The sequence below is a fragment of the Erythrolamprus reginae genome, chromosome 2 (genome assembly GCF_031021105.1).
Source record: "Erythrolamprus reginae isolate rEryReg1 chromosome 2, rEryReg1.hap1, whole genome shotgun sequence".
NCBI lineage: Eukaryota > Metazoa > Chordata > Lepidosauria > Squamata > Dipsadidae > Erythrolamprus > Erythrolamprus reginae.
This window is the reverse complement of record NC_091951.1, coordinates 69,859,552-69,874,143: the sequence shown is the minus strand read 5'-3', so window position 1 is coordinate 69,874,143 and position 14,592 is coordinate 69,859,552. Positions and strand designations below refer to the sequence as shown.

The 14,592-nt window shown below is 39.0% G+C and overlaps 2 protein-coding genes across 2 annotated transcripts in view; both read left to right on the top strand.

The window, feature by feature from the left end:
* The window catches only part of LOC139158441 (protein SSUH2 homolog), a 49,936-nt gene extending 45,764 nt beyond the window's left edge, over positions 1 to 4,172 (top strand). The window contains exon 13 of the mRNA XM_070735751.1: positions 2,446 to 4,172. Within this exon, the coding sequence (XP_070591852.1) occupies positions 2,446 to 2,586 (141 nt within the window). The 3' untranslated portion in view covers positions 2,587 to 4,172. The remainder of the gene's footprint in view (positions 1 to 2,445) is intronic.
* Positions 4,173 to 12,065: 7,893 nt separating this feature from the next.
* The window catches only part of LOC139158440 (protein SSUH2 homolog), a 59,281-nt gene continuing 56,754 nt past the window's right edge, over positions 12,066 to 14,592 (top strand). Inside the window, exon 1 of the mRNA XM_070735748.1 lies at positions 12,066 to 12,158. Coding sequence (XP_070591849.1) covers positions 12,131 to 12,158 — 28 coding nt within the window. The 5' untranslated portion in view covers positions 12,066 to 12,130. The remainder of the gene's footprint in view (positions 12,159 to 14,592) is intronic.

The following is a 14,592-nucleotide window of genomic DNA, read 5'->3' as shown; positions in this document are numbered from 1 at the left end:
GTGAGGAAGTCCACGGAGAGGGGCGGCATACAAATCTAAATAATAAATAAATAAGTGGAGGATCAATGTAAGAAGGGGCCTTGCTGAGATACTTTTTGAAGAATCTCTGAGGGGCACCTTGAGGCTTTCCATTCTATTTTCTATCTTAAAAAATAAAAATAAATAAAAACTAGGCTACAAAAAGCTTTGTGAGCATTGGCCTCCTCTTCCCCTTCTGTCAGATTCCCAAAACAAAGGAAGTCACGTTATGATTCTTCCAAACACATTTATTTATTATTCTTCACCAATAAACAGATAGCATCCCAAACTAAAACAGACTACTTGTACCATAAAACATGTATCCTTGGAATTATTAAACAGGGGCCATCTTCACCCTCTTTCTCTCACACAAACTCTCTAAACTGCATTGTCTTTTGCTTTTCTGGAATGCACTCTTTTCCTCTGGATAGCATTTCATAACACATTTCATAACACATAATGCCTACAAAACCTTTGCCAGACCCATCCTTGAATTCAGTTCATCTGTCTGGAACCCATACCACATCTCGGACATCAACACCCTTGAAAATGTCCAAAGATACTTCACCAGAAGAGCCCTTCATTCCTCCACTCGAAACAGAATATCCTACAAAAGCAGACTATCAATCCTTGGTCTTGAAAGATTAGAACTACGATGCGTAAAACACGATCTAAGTATTGCCCACAAGATCATATGCTGCAATGTTCTACCTGTCAATGACTACTTCAGCTTCAATCGCAACAACACAAGAGCACGCAACAGATTCAAACTTAATATTAACTGCTCCAAACTTGACTGTAAAAAATATGACTTCAGCAACCGAGTTGTCGAAGCATGGAACTCATTACCTGACTCAGTAGTGTCAACCCCTAACCCCCAACACTTTTCTCTTAGACTATCCACGATTGACCTCTCCAGGTTCCTAAGAGGTCAGTAAGGGGCGTGTATAAGTGCACCAGTGTGCCTTCCATCCCCTGTCCACTTGTCTCTCCTTATCTCATTTATCTTTTCTTCCTTTCAAATTTGTTCACCTGTACTTTTATATCTTTTCTTCAATTCGTTTCTTTAGTTATATTACTAAATATCTATTCTCTTCAATGTGTATTATGTATTGGACTAAATAAATAAATAAAATAAATAAATAAATAAACATTCCCATCTCAGTAGATCTGGGTCTTGGTATGAAGGGGTGGCATGAAAATGTTGCTGGGATTAACACAGAGACTTGACATTATTAATTCCCTTCTTCCTCCAGCTAGATGCTATGGGAATGAAATTACCTATACCTCACCAGGTACATCAGATTCTAATTGTTTTGTGTGTTTCTCCTAAGGAAAAGGAAATATGCAGAGCCCAACACTCATACACTGGGCTAATACTTTACTGCTTTATAAATTTAATAGTAACAATAATAAGAACAGAGTTGGAAGGGACCTTGGAAGTCTTCGAGTTCAACTCCTTGCATGGGCAGGAGACCCTACACTACTTCAGACAAATGGTTATCCAACATCTTCTTAAAAACTTCCAGTGTTTGAGCATTCACAACTTCTGGAGGCAAGCTGTTTCACTGATCAATTGTTCTGTCAGGAATTTTCTCCTTAGTTCTAAGTTGCTTTTATCTTGTTTAGTATACACCCATTGCTTCTTGTTCTACCCTCAGGTGCTTTGGAGAATAGCTTGAGTCCTTCTTTCAATGTATTCTAAACAAGCAATGTCCTCTCAAGGTAATGTTCCAAAGAAAACAAGATAAATCACAAACAGGTGTCATATCTACATCAGAATAACATATTGACTGTTTTGACAAAAAAATGGTCTGCAAACAAAAACTCCTTTGATTTTTCATTAAGAAGAACATTGAAGAGACTCGCCTGCATGCCTTTATTGAATGGGAAAAGTATAAGCACTTGGAAAGGAATTCCATAACTTTTACGCCCCTGTTGGGAAGGGCCAGCCTTTTGCATATCCACTTTAAACAGTCTGAATTGCCAATCTTATATCTAGAACCTAAATTGTAGAGTTCACATTTGAAAAGGATATAAATCAGGGGTGCCAAACTCACATCATCACAGTGTCATCATGTGACATATCACAGTGGCATCATGTGACTTCTTTTGACCTGCGGGACGGGAGTTTGACAGCCTTTATTTATTTATTTATTTATTTATTTATTTATTTATTTATTTATTTATTTATTTTGTCCAATACACAATACATATTGAAGAGAATAGACATGTAGTATTATATATAAAGAAAAGGATAGAAGAAAAGATATAAAAATAGAGGAGAAGATATATGAAAGGAAGAAAAGATATATGATATATAAGATAAGGAGAGACAATTGGACAGGGGACGAAAGACACACTAGTGCACTTATGTCTGATATAAACGATCTCAGAAATATAACTCTTTTCTTTTTACTGTTGCAGAGACAAACAGTTGAGCTGGTGCCACTCACAAAAGTTAAATATGAATGGAAAGGCAAACCTTACTCCTTCTACGTCTTTGGCAATGAGAACAAAGTCTACAGCGAAGGCTATCCCGCAAAATGCTGCTGTTCTATCTTGTGAAAAGCAACCAGTTTAGTGACAGTCCCCTATCAAACTACATAGCTATTCCCTGCTTTTAATCTCTACAGCAGGGCTGTCAAACTTGCATCATCATGGCAGCATCATGTGATGTACCTGGACTTTCCCCCCATTTGCTAAACCGGGCCTGAGCATGGCCATTATGGCCCGAGAATTTGACAGCCATGCTCCACAGTGTGTCTTAGGATTCTTTTCGTGCAGGGATTACCCAAAAAGGATGTTACTCTTTGCTCCATCTAGAGCAATCTGGGCATTGTTTTTGTGACTAATCCATTAATCTTATTTATGCAGATGAAAAGTGAAGGAAGCTACTAGTGCTATTTCACCTTGAAATAGCATATTTATATATTATGCAATTCAAATATTTGGATACTTTTCTTGAGCCCCATTTAGTCATTTTTCTACCCAGAGCATTCACTGGAGAGGTTGTGTGTTCCAGTGATGCTGCTCATCAGCATTGTGTGTAAGAGGCAAGCTTTCCCACAAATAGCTGTATAGGCAAGCTTCTACACCAGTCAGCATTGTGAGGTCTGCATCTCAGAAATCAATGCACTTGCCATCATATATAGTGCATATCTTTTCTTTCTTCAAAGAATAGGACAATTGAATGTTATATTAGCCTTTCCTAATTTGGTGCCTCTAATCAGTGGTTCACAAGCTTTCTAATGCTGCGACCCCTTATTAGAGTTCCTCATGTTGTGGTGATCCCCAACCATAGGTCTAGTGCTAATTCTCCCAATAGAGCTTTAGGCTGATTGGCAGGAAGGTCAGAGGGACACCCCCATTGTAAAAACCTGATTGGTCAGATTGTAAAAATATGTTCCAAGGGGTCAGAATAGAAGCTTTAGTTCCTAACATCATGGAAAATTTGTCTTTTCCCATAGTCTTAGGCGACTCCTGTGAAATGGTTGTTCGACCCCCAAAGGGGTCTTGACCCCCAGGTTAAGAACCACTGCTCTAGATATATAGGATTGTACTTCTGTACACTCCAGGCTATATGGCCTTTCTTTCCCCCTCTTACCAATTGTGTTGTAAATTTAAAATCTGAAGTTGATAATCTCTATATTTTATTAGATGTTCTACTTTTTCAAGATCCTGACTTACCATAAAAAGGCTACATGTTTTGTAAGTTGTTTCTTATAGAATTATTTCCTTACAACTGTGCTTTCCGTGTGTAGTCATGTCAAAAGATCTTCTCGGTGGGATTTCTCTGTTTAAGGCAAAATTGTATTTCAGTGGCTGTACTCCAAAACTAAACAAACTATAAATCACAACACCCTCTCTATGTCAACACTAGCTCAGTGAAGAGCTGTGATTTATATCAGAACATTTATTATAGTAAAGCAAACATTTGCCACTGTTTATTTGTTACCTCCTATTTATCCCATGAATAAAGATTTCAGCACTGTTTTGATAAAGTGTGGCATCTTGTTTCTTACTTTAAAAAAACATTATTTGTCTGGTTAGTTTTATTTATGCTTTATTATTTTAAAGTGCAATAATAGTGTTTTCCCCAAATGTTGCTCCTATTCAAAAGTAGATAAATAAAAAGACAATGTTATCAGGAAGTAACAGCCTGCTTTGTTTTGTTCTATTTATATAGCACTTTTAGAACAAGTTTAAAGATGTGAGTGTAATTGCCTAATCAAGTTTTCAAAGGAGGAAAAAGAAAAACCCTAGGATAATGGGTATTAATTCTAGAAAATCATTTGCAGATGGTACTAGTTGAAAAGTATTTTGTGAGTGAGATGAGTGGTTTCCAAATGTGATACAGAAAGAATTCAATAAAATAAATACACTCTTCAAACATCCAGGGTGAAATACTCCTGATTTGCTTGTACCTGTGAATCGTCAGAAAGCTGGTCACAAAGGGAGAGCGAGACTCTGCCTCCTGTCTGGACGCTGCCATTTGGGTTCTTTTACCCTCTGCACATGCACAGAACGCTTTGCACATGCACACAGGGTAAAAAACCCAAATGGCAGCATCTGGGTGAGTAGGCGGAGCCTCTTGCTCCCTTCACGACTGGCTCTCCAATGACACATAGCCACAAGCGAACTTGGATCATTTCACCACTGCAGCACATCGTGGTGTTTAAAGTACACTGCTCAAAAAAATAAAGGAAACACTTAAACAACAGAATATAACTCCAAGTAAATCAAACTTCTGTGAAATCAAACTGTCCACTTAGGAAGCAACACTGGTTGACAGTCAATTTCACATGCTGTTGTGCAAATGGAATAGTTGGGCAAATGAAATATTCAATGAGAATATTTCATTCATTCAGATCTAGGATTTGAGTGTTCCCTTTATTTTTTTTGAGCAGTATATTTGGAGAGACCCTGGTTTAAGTCATCACTCTACCATGAAGCTCATTCAATATCTCTAGCTCAATGTTTAACCAGGTGAAGGAAGTTCTTCTCTGCTTGCTTCAGAAAAGTAAAGTCAATGGGGGAAGCCATATTCACTTAGCAACCATGGGGTTCACTGAACTGCCCTGATTCACTTAACAACTGTGGCAAAAAAGCTTGTAAAATTGGTTGCAACTCACTGAACTTTTGCCTTGAGTAGCAAAAGAAATTCTGGCCCCAATAGTGGTCATAAGTCAAGGACTACTTGCATTTGGCAATTGTTGCTACTTCCTTTCTTAGTAAGTAACATACAGTGAAATAATATTTCATAACATCTATAGCTTTTTATGGTATCTGACAGTCATGTATATTTGATGGCAATGTGGGAAATTCAAATGTATTATTTCTATTAAAGCATTTATATTCCTCCTTTCATGCCAAGTTTTCACAATTGCAATAATCTATTACAATTTCTCATAAGTAACATGAAAGAACAATTTGTGACACTTTTCTGACATTTACAAGTAACATTTTTAACAGCATTTGACACACAATAATAAAATGTGAATAATTTGACACAGAAGACATAAATAACTGGAGCAGAATTGTGGAAATAGCCTTTTTTAGTCTTTGAAAGAGGCAAATTCACCAGAGGGAGTGTATGTATGTGTGTGTGCATGGAGAGGGGTGGCATACAAATCTAATAAATAATAATAATAATAATAATAATAATAACAACAACAACAACAACAACAACAACAACACAACATATATTTGCACTGGTGTAACATATTTGACAAAAAAATCAGTCATGAATATATATTTATAAAGAAGAGGGAGTAATGTATTGATAAGGACAGAAAGTTAAAAGGGACAGGTATGCCCATGTCACACCAACACTCCACAGTCTGCATTGGTTGCTGATCAGTTTCCGGTCACAATTCAAAGTGTTGGTTATAAAGCCCTTCATGGCATCGGACCAGAATATCTCCGAGACCGCCTTCTGCCGCACGAATCCCAGCGACCTGTTAGGTCCCACAGAGTTGGCCTTCTCTGGGTCCCGTCGACGAAACAATGTCATCTGGTGGGACTCAGGGGAAGAGTCTTCTCTGTGGCGGCCCCAACCCTCTGGAACCAACTCCCCCGCAGATTAGGACTGCCCCCACCCTCCTTGCCTTTCGCAAACTTCTTAAAACCCACCTCTGTCATCAGGCATGGGGAAATTGATTCTCCTGGGCCCTCCCGGATTCATGTATGGTTTGTATGAGATGTATGATCATTTTTTATATTAAGGGTTTTTAAATTGTCTTTTTTAACTATTGGATTTGTATTGTTTTTGTTGTAAGCCGCTCCAAGTCTCTGGAGAGGGGTGGCATACAAAACTAATTAATAATAATAATAATAATAATAATAATAATAATAACAACAACAACAACAACAACAACAACAACACTCAAAAAGGAGACAGAAGGACTAATACTGGTGGCACAAGAACAGGCCATTAGAACAAATGCTGTCAAAGCCAGAATTGAAAAATCAACAGACGATCCAAAGTGCTGACTCTGTAAAGAAACAGATGAAACAATCGATTACATACTCAGCTGCTGCAAAAAGATTGCACAGACTGACTACAAGCATAGACATGATGCTGTGGCACAGATGATCCACTGGAACTTGTGCCGGAACTACCAGTTACCAGTGGCAAAGAACTGGTGGGATCATAAGCCCGAAAAAGTGGTCAAAAATGAGCAAGCAAAACTACTGTGGGACTTCCGACTTCAGACTGACCGAATTCTGAAGCATAACACACCAGATATTGTGATCGTGGAGAAAAAGAAAATATGGATCATCGACATCGCAATCCCAGGAGACAGCAGAATTGAGGAGAAGCAGCTAGAGAAATTAGTGAAATACGAAGATCTAAAAATAGAGCTGCAACGACTCTGGCATGAGCCAGTGAAAGTGGTCCCAGTGGTACTTGGCACGCTGGGCGCAGTACCAAAGGATCTCAGCGGACATTTGAAAACCATCGGAATTGACAAAATCTCCATCTGTCAATTGCAAAAGGCCGCTTTACTGGGATCGGCAAACATAATTTGCTGCTACATCACGCAGTCCTAGGTGCTTGGAAAGCGCCTGACTGATGGTGAAATATGAAATCCAGCATATTGATTTCATTTGCTGTGTTGTACTGACATAATAATGTGTGCATGCGCAGCAATGAGCAGAAGACCAGCGGGATGCAGGGCATCTCAATAATACTGGGAGCATGGCAAGAGGTAAGATCTTTTTCTTTCATGAGCTTCTGTTTCATCATTTGCAAGGAAACAGAAGCTCACGAGAGAAATGCCACAGAGATCTAATCTGGGACAGCAGCGTGCATGCCAGCAAAGAGGGCTCTGCGTGCCACCTTTGGCATTCATGCCATAGGTTCGCCATCACTGTCTTAGGGCATAAAAAGAATGATTAATAGGTGATTTCCTAGATGTAGTGAGATTTTTCACTCATTAGTGAGTTGTGGTTGAAGATTAAGAAGAATTGAGGGAGGTGGAAATGCCGTTAGAGAGAATCATAAAGAGAATGAAAAGTTGAGATTGCATGAGTAAATAACAGGCATCAAAAACTGGAAGCAAAAGAAAATTGATGGAGAGGCAAAATGGGACAAAGATAGCTACTCTGTGATAAGAGGGCATTCAATAAACTTTGCAAATAACTAAATGAGATGATGAATATATTTCTTGAGGTTGGGATACTATTCCGTGTCTGAACACATTAAAGAATCAGGAGACCGAAAGAGAGAGATGAATTTTCTGGAGACTTCATGATGGAGAGAAATGGCAAGGAAGGCTCAATTAAATTTAAAGGATATAAATTGATAATTCAGATTAGGACTAAGGAGTAGTTAGGAGAAAAAGTAAAGGGGAGTAGGAGAAGATGTAAAAATGAAGAGTGAGAAAGTGAGACAGCAGAAGAAAAGGAGATCTTAGCAAAGTATTTATATAAGGTAGAGAAGGTAGAGAACAGGCACTGAAGCTTTCTTAAGATTACATAAATCAAAATGATATTGTAGAAAAGGCAAACTGTGATGTTGCCAAAATGATAGCTGTTTAATGACATTATCACAAATACTACAATTATAATAATAATTATTAATAATAATTTATTAGATTTGTATGCCGCCCCTCTCCAAAGACTCGGGGCAGCTCACAACAATAGTGAACAATATGAACAAATCCAATATTTAAAAACACTATCTAAAAACCCTAACATTAAAATAACCACACAACCTAGTCATACCATGCATAACCTTATTAGCAGGGGGATGTATCAGTTACTCCATGCCTGGAGACATAGGTGGGTTTTCAGCAATTTATGAAAGGCGAGGAGGGTGGGGGCAGTTCTAATCTCTGGGGGGGGGAGTTGATTCCAGAGGGCTGGGGCTGCCACAGAGGGCCGGGGTTGCCACAGAGGGCCAGGGCTGCCACAGAGAAGGCTCTTCCCCTGGGTCCTACCAGATAACATTGTTTAATTGATGGGACCCAGAGAAGGCCAATTTGACGAGACCCAGATAAGGCCAACTCTGTGGGACCTGATCGGCTGCTGGGATTCATGTGGCAGAAGACAGTCCTGGAGGTATTCTGGTCCGATGCCATGTAGGGCTTTATACCATTACCAACACTTTGAATTGTTGGGTTGAATTGTGTCTGGAAACTGATTGGCAGCCAGTGCAGGCCACAGAGTGTTGACGAGACATGGGCTGTGGAGTGTTGACAAGACTAGGGAGGCCCATGATTGCTCGCGCGGCTGCTTTCTGCACGATCTGAAGTTTCAGAACATTCTTCAAAGGTAGCCCCATGTACAGAGCATTGCAGTAGTCGAACCTCGAGGTGATTATATTCTTGCCTGTGCCTGACACAAATAAATAGTGACATTTGCATGATAATATCATTATACATTTTTTATCATCTGCTGTCCTTTGCTCAAACTGTCCCCTATTGGGTAGAAAACATGAATTTATGTGAAGTCAACGCTTTTGCTTATTTTTAGACCTAGATGAGCAAATGATATACTGACTGATTCAAGGAGTCTGAGGTTAGTTGGAGGAAGGATCAGAAGCAATGTGAGAAAATATTATTTTACTGAAAGAGTGGTAGATGCTTGGAACCAACTTCCTGCAGACGTGGTTGGTAAATCCACAGTAACTGAATTTAAACATTCAGGAAATTTAAAAATACAGGAAATAGTATAAGGGCAGACGAGATGGACCATGAGGTCTTTTTCTGCTGTCAATCTTCTATGTTTCTATAAGCCAATGCTGGCCACTTAAAAGTTAAATTTATCAAGACTTGAAGGGAATCAATTGTTTGTGGCAAGTGAAGAATTTGAAAAGAAAACAGAATTACAACAAGAAGGGGAAAAGACAGTGTTTCAAAAGAAACTGGTAGATCAATGAACTGAAATTCAGAAAGAGAAAGAGCAGAAGGCAAAGCTTGGGCTGGATGGACATGTGTAATGTAGGAGACACAGGGATTTCTCTATAGAGTCATCAACAAAGGTAAAAAAAGAAGTCAAAGTCAAGACATTGCCCAGGGCTCTATATGTGTCAGGGTGATGTGGAAAAGACATCTAGCAAGACCTTGAACCTCTCCCTTCAAACAAACCCATCTTCTGATGATAGCAAAATAAAAGGGTCAGAGGTTCAATAGAGAAAGAATCCCCTCCCCTGCTCATTGACCCCTGATATAAATGAGATTGTTGCTTCCTTTTGGAAAGTGAAAGTGTGCCAGTGAATTGAGGAGCAAATCGGAACTGAAAAATTTCCACTGAACTGGACTGAGTAAAATGACAGCTGGAAGGGAAGGAAAACAGCAGCTCAGCCAAGCTCGGCTGCATCTGCCTAGTAAACCTAACAAAAGCAAAGATCATGTCCAGCAATATGAGTGAGATATGCCAAAGAGATCTGTGCAATCAATACATTGGGGGGTTGTCATGTCATCTACTAAAGAGATGGCATTCACCCCAGAGTTCTTAAAGAACTCAGATCTGTCATTGCTACCCCCCTGACTGATTTGTTTAACCAATCCCTGTTAACAGGAGATGTTCCTGAGGATTGGAGAATGGCCAGTGTTGTGCCTATCCACAAGAAGGGCAGTAGAGAAGAAGCTGGTAACTACAGGCCAGTTAGCTTGACATCAGTTGTAGTTAAAATGATGGAGACTCTACTCAAAAAGAGGATAAATCAGCACCTAAAAAACAATAACTTATTGGACCCAAATCAGCATGGCTTTACTGAAGGCAAATCATGTCAGACTAATCTCATTGATTTCTTTGACTATGTCACAAAGGTGTTGGATCAAGGTGGTGCCGTGGATATTGCCTACCTGGACTTCAGCAAAGCCTTTGATACGGTTCCACATAAAGAGCTGATAGATAAATTAGTGAAGATTGGACTTAATCCCTGGATAGTTCAATGGATTTGCAGCTGGCTGAAGCATAGACATCAGAGAGTTATTGTTAATGGCGAGTATTCTGAGCAGAGACAGGTTACAAGCGGTGTGCCACAAGGGTCTGTTCTGGGTCCTATTCTTTTTAATATGTTTGTGAGTGACATAGGGGAAGGTCTGGTAGGGAAGGTTTGCCTATTTGCCAATGACTCTAAAGTGTGCAATAGGGTTGATATTCCTGGAGGCGTCTGTAATATGGTAAATGATTTAGCTTTACTAGATAAATGGTCAAAGCAATGGAAACTGCAGTTTAATGTTTCCAAATGTAAAATAATGCACTTGGGGAAAAGGAATCCTCAATCTGAGTATTGCATTGGCAGTTCTGTGTTAGCAAAAACTTCAGAAGAGAAGGATTTAGGGGTAGTGATTTTTGACAGTCTCAAAATGGGTGAGCAGTGTGGTCGGGCAGTAGGAAAAGCAAGTAGGATGCTTGGCTGCATAGCTAGAGGTATAACAAGCAGGAATAGGGAGATTGTGATCCCCTTATATAGAGCGCTGGTGAGACCACATTTGGAATACTGTGTTCAGTTCTGGAGACCTCACCTACAAAAAGATATTGACAAAATTGAACGGGTCCAAAGACGGGCTACAAGAATGGTGGAAGGTCTTAAGTATAAAACGTATCAGGAAAGACTTAATGAACTCAATAGTCTGGAGGACAGAAGGAAAAGTGGGGACATGATCGAAACATTTAAATATGTTAAAGGGTTAAATAGGGTTCAGGAGGGAAGTGTTTTTAATAGGAAAGTGAACACAAGAACAAGGGGACACAATCTGAAGTTAGTTGGGGGAAAGATCAAAGGCAACATGAGAAAATATTATTTTACTGAAAGAGTAGTAGATCCTTGGAACAAACTTCCAGCAGACGTGGTAGATAAATCCACAGTAACTGAATTTAAACATGCCTGGGATAAACATATATCCATCCTAAGATAAAATACAGGAAATAGTATAAGGGCAGACTAGATGGACCATGAGGTTTTTTTCTGCCGTCAGTCTTCTATGTTTCTATGAGACCTGAAACAGAAGAAACCTTGCAGGAATGATCTAGAGAACTTAAAAAAATTCTGAGGAACGGGTTTAAGAGACTGTGAAACTTATCCTAATTCTGAATATTTCTATTATTTTAAGTGCAGACTGAAAATTGATTTTCTCTTTTCTATGAACTGTGCTGTCATCATATCTTAGATAGATTCTTTCCTGGTGAGTGCCCTCTTGATATATTGCAGTTTTGTTCCCACAATACCTAAGTGAATAGGATTTGGGAGTTTTTAAGCTCCAAAACTAGAGTGCATCTAACAGATAAGTCTTCCTATAAGTTTTGAGAACATAGTATATTGTGCTTATGCAACAATGATTTTTCCCCTAAAAGTTTTCTGAAAATTGAATAGTAGCAAAACGCAGAGATTAAAGTCAACGTCATATGTAGAGGATGACAGGATGTCTTTACAAGTAGTGATCAGTGCAACTCTTACTGGCACTGCAGAGCTGAGACTTCATTTCCGTAGTGACCGATGATTAATCACATCAGCTTCCAAATTGTTTTATTCGCTGGGAGTGGTTGCAAGAGCTGGCCTGGGATTTTGAACTGCTGCTAACACAGAACTTTTCGTAAACAATACAAGTCCAAACAGTTGCACTGGGACGTTGCCTTGCTTTGTACTCTCTGCATCATGAGAATGGACGAAGAACACAAAGACAGTAAGTAAACAAGAAAGGAGTATCTCAGAAAACATGATATTCTATTCTGTTTTAACCAATGACTTCCAATTTGTATTTTAAGGTGCTGATTGAGCCCTAAGCTACAATACGTACTTTGTGATTTCCTTTTAGACTGTGGCTCATACCAAAGCTTGGGTCTCAGAAATTGGAGGATAGATCATAATATTTGCTGAAAGACGAGTGCAAAATTCTCTTGGCTTATTTGAGACCATTCTTAATTTGCATTTTATGCTAGGTATAGTAATCAGAAAGCTTAGTGATCATTTATTATCTAACTCATAAGAAAAATGTGTATGCAACAGCTGGGTTATAAAAAGCTGGTATGCAGCACTAAGCTATTTGAAGGCATTGGATTCATAAGCATGTTTTTGTAAAAAACAGTCAAGTAATTATTTGTAAGCATATTCAAAGTTGGATAACTTAATTTTAAGCACAGGAGGGTGTTTTTACCCTTCTCCTGCACCAGGGAAGCCTTTGAACCTTGGGGAGGATGAAAACACTTTTTAAATAGCTATACAAAAGAGCTATACAAAAGAAACAATTTAATGCCACAACATTATTATGATGCAAGTGTATGTGAAGCAGTATTTGCAGCCCAGTGGCCTAGAGGTGAAAATGCTCATCTCCTACTTGACTGAGATTGAGAGTTCAATCCTAGGCAGCAACAGATGTTTCTCTGTCAGGGCGCAAAGAGAAAATACTTGCTGTGAACTACATGTAGGCTTCAGGAATGGTATTATTATTATTATTATTATTATTATTATTATTATTATTATTATTATTATTAATTGGATTTGTATGCCGCCCCTCTCCGCAGACTCGGGGCGGCTAACAACAATGATAAAAAACAACATGTAACAATCCAATTTAATAAATGCTCAGCATCACTCAGTCTCCCCAACTCCACCCTGAAGGGTTACAAAAAGGATTAAAGGGTTATAAAAAGGAAATAAAAGTGAGATGCAGTATTTGTATTGTGATTTGTATTGTACCAAAACATATAGCACCTCTTTACACCCACACACAAACACCCACCCACCACTGCTGCTTATATGAGTAGCCATGATTCAATATAAAGATGCCACAGGTGTGCAAATTTCTCATATTTGCAGTTTCAGTGACAGCTGATATTTTAGCAGAAAAGGATAAATTCAAGATTATGTTTAAACCATTTTTATTCAGCAAAGTAATTTACACACTAATTCAATGTGGCTATAAAATAGTCATTATTAAATGTCTTCAGACTGATTTAAAACTTGTTTGATTTTTGTACATGCCACGGATAAGGTTAATTAAAAAGGAAAGAGTCTGTGTATGTGACTCGAGCCATTCCAAAAGCAATTTCTCTAATAAAGAACAAAGTTATAAATAGTTCTGTTTGGAGAATATGCTTTCCAGAGTAGACCTGTTGCTATAGCAATCCAGCTGGGAAAATACAATACTATGTTGAAACCCAGCCAGAGAATATCCATGTGTCCTCATGTTTATTTCTATCATGTATAAAGTTGATTACTCTCATTTGAAATCAAGAGATCACTTCTGGTTATTTTGGGGCAAATGAATAGAAACGATAAAGGGTTTTGGAGTCACTATAATTATGGAATTAATTCATTTATATATTAATCTATATAATAAAATAACCGTTGTGAAAAATTAGCTGCTCTTTGTCATTAGGAATGACATGTCAGAATGTCAACCTAGAGCTAAGGAGAAATTTCCTGACAGAACAATTCACTAGTGGAACAACTTGCCTCCAGAATTTGTGAATGCTCCAACATCGGAAGTTTTAAAGAAGAGATTGGACAACCATTTGTCTGAAATGGTATAGGGTTTCCTCCTTGATCAGGGGATTGGACTACAACAGGGGTTTCAAACTCAAGGCCTATGGGGTGCTTAAATCTGGCCTGTGGGGCTGCTATGCAAATAGCAAAGGACCTTCATTGGCCTCTGGCAATGAAAACGGAGCTTGGGAGGGCCATGCACAAATTTCGTTTTCACTGGCAGAGTGCTAACAAAGCAAGCAGCTAGAAAAAGTGGCATTGGATCACACAAGTGACATCGAGCTAGCCACTTCCACCCTGGTCATGCCCTCCCTGCCTCTCCCCAGGTCAAACACAATCCTCATGTGGCCCTCAATGAAATTGAATTTGACACCCTTGGACTAGAAGTTCTCCAAGATCCTTTACAGCTCTGTATTCTGTCAAAATAGTCTAGGCCAGGGGTAGGCAAAGTTGGCTCTTCTATTACATGTGGACGTCAACTCCCAGAATTCCTGAGCTACTATGAATTCGGGGAAGTCCACAAGTCATAGAAGAGCCAACTTTGTCTACCTCTGGCCTAGGCCAATGTTGATGAACTTTTTCAATGGGTGAAATGCACAATGCTGGAAACCAGAAGAGCAGCCACTTGGTGC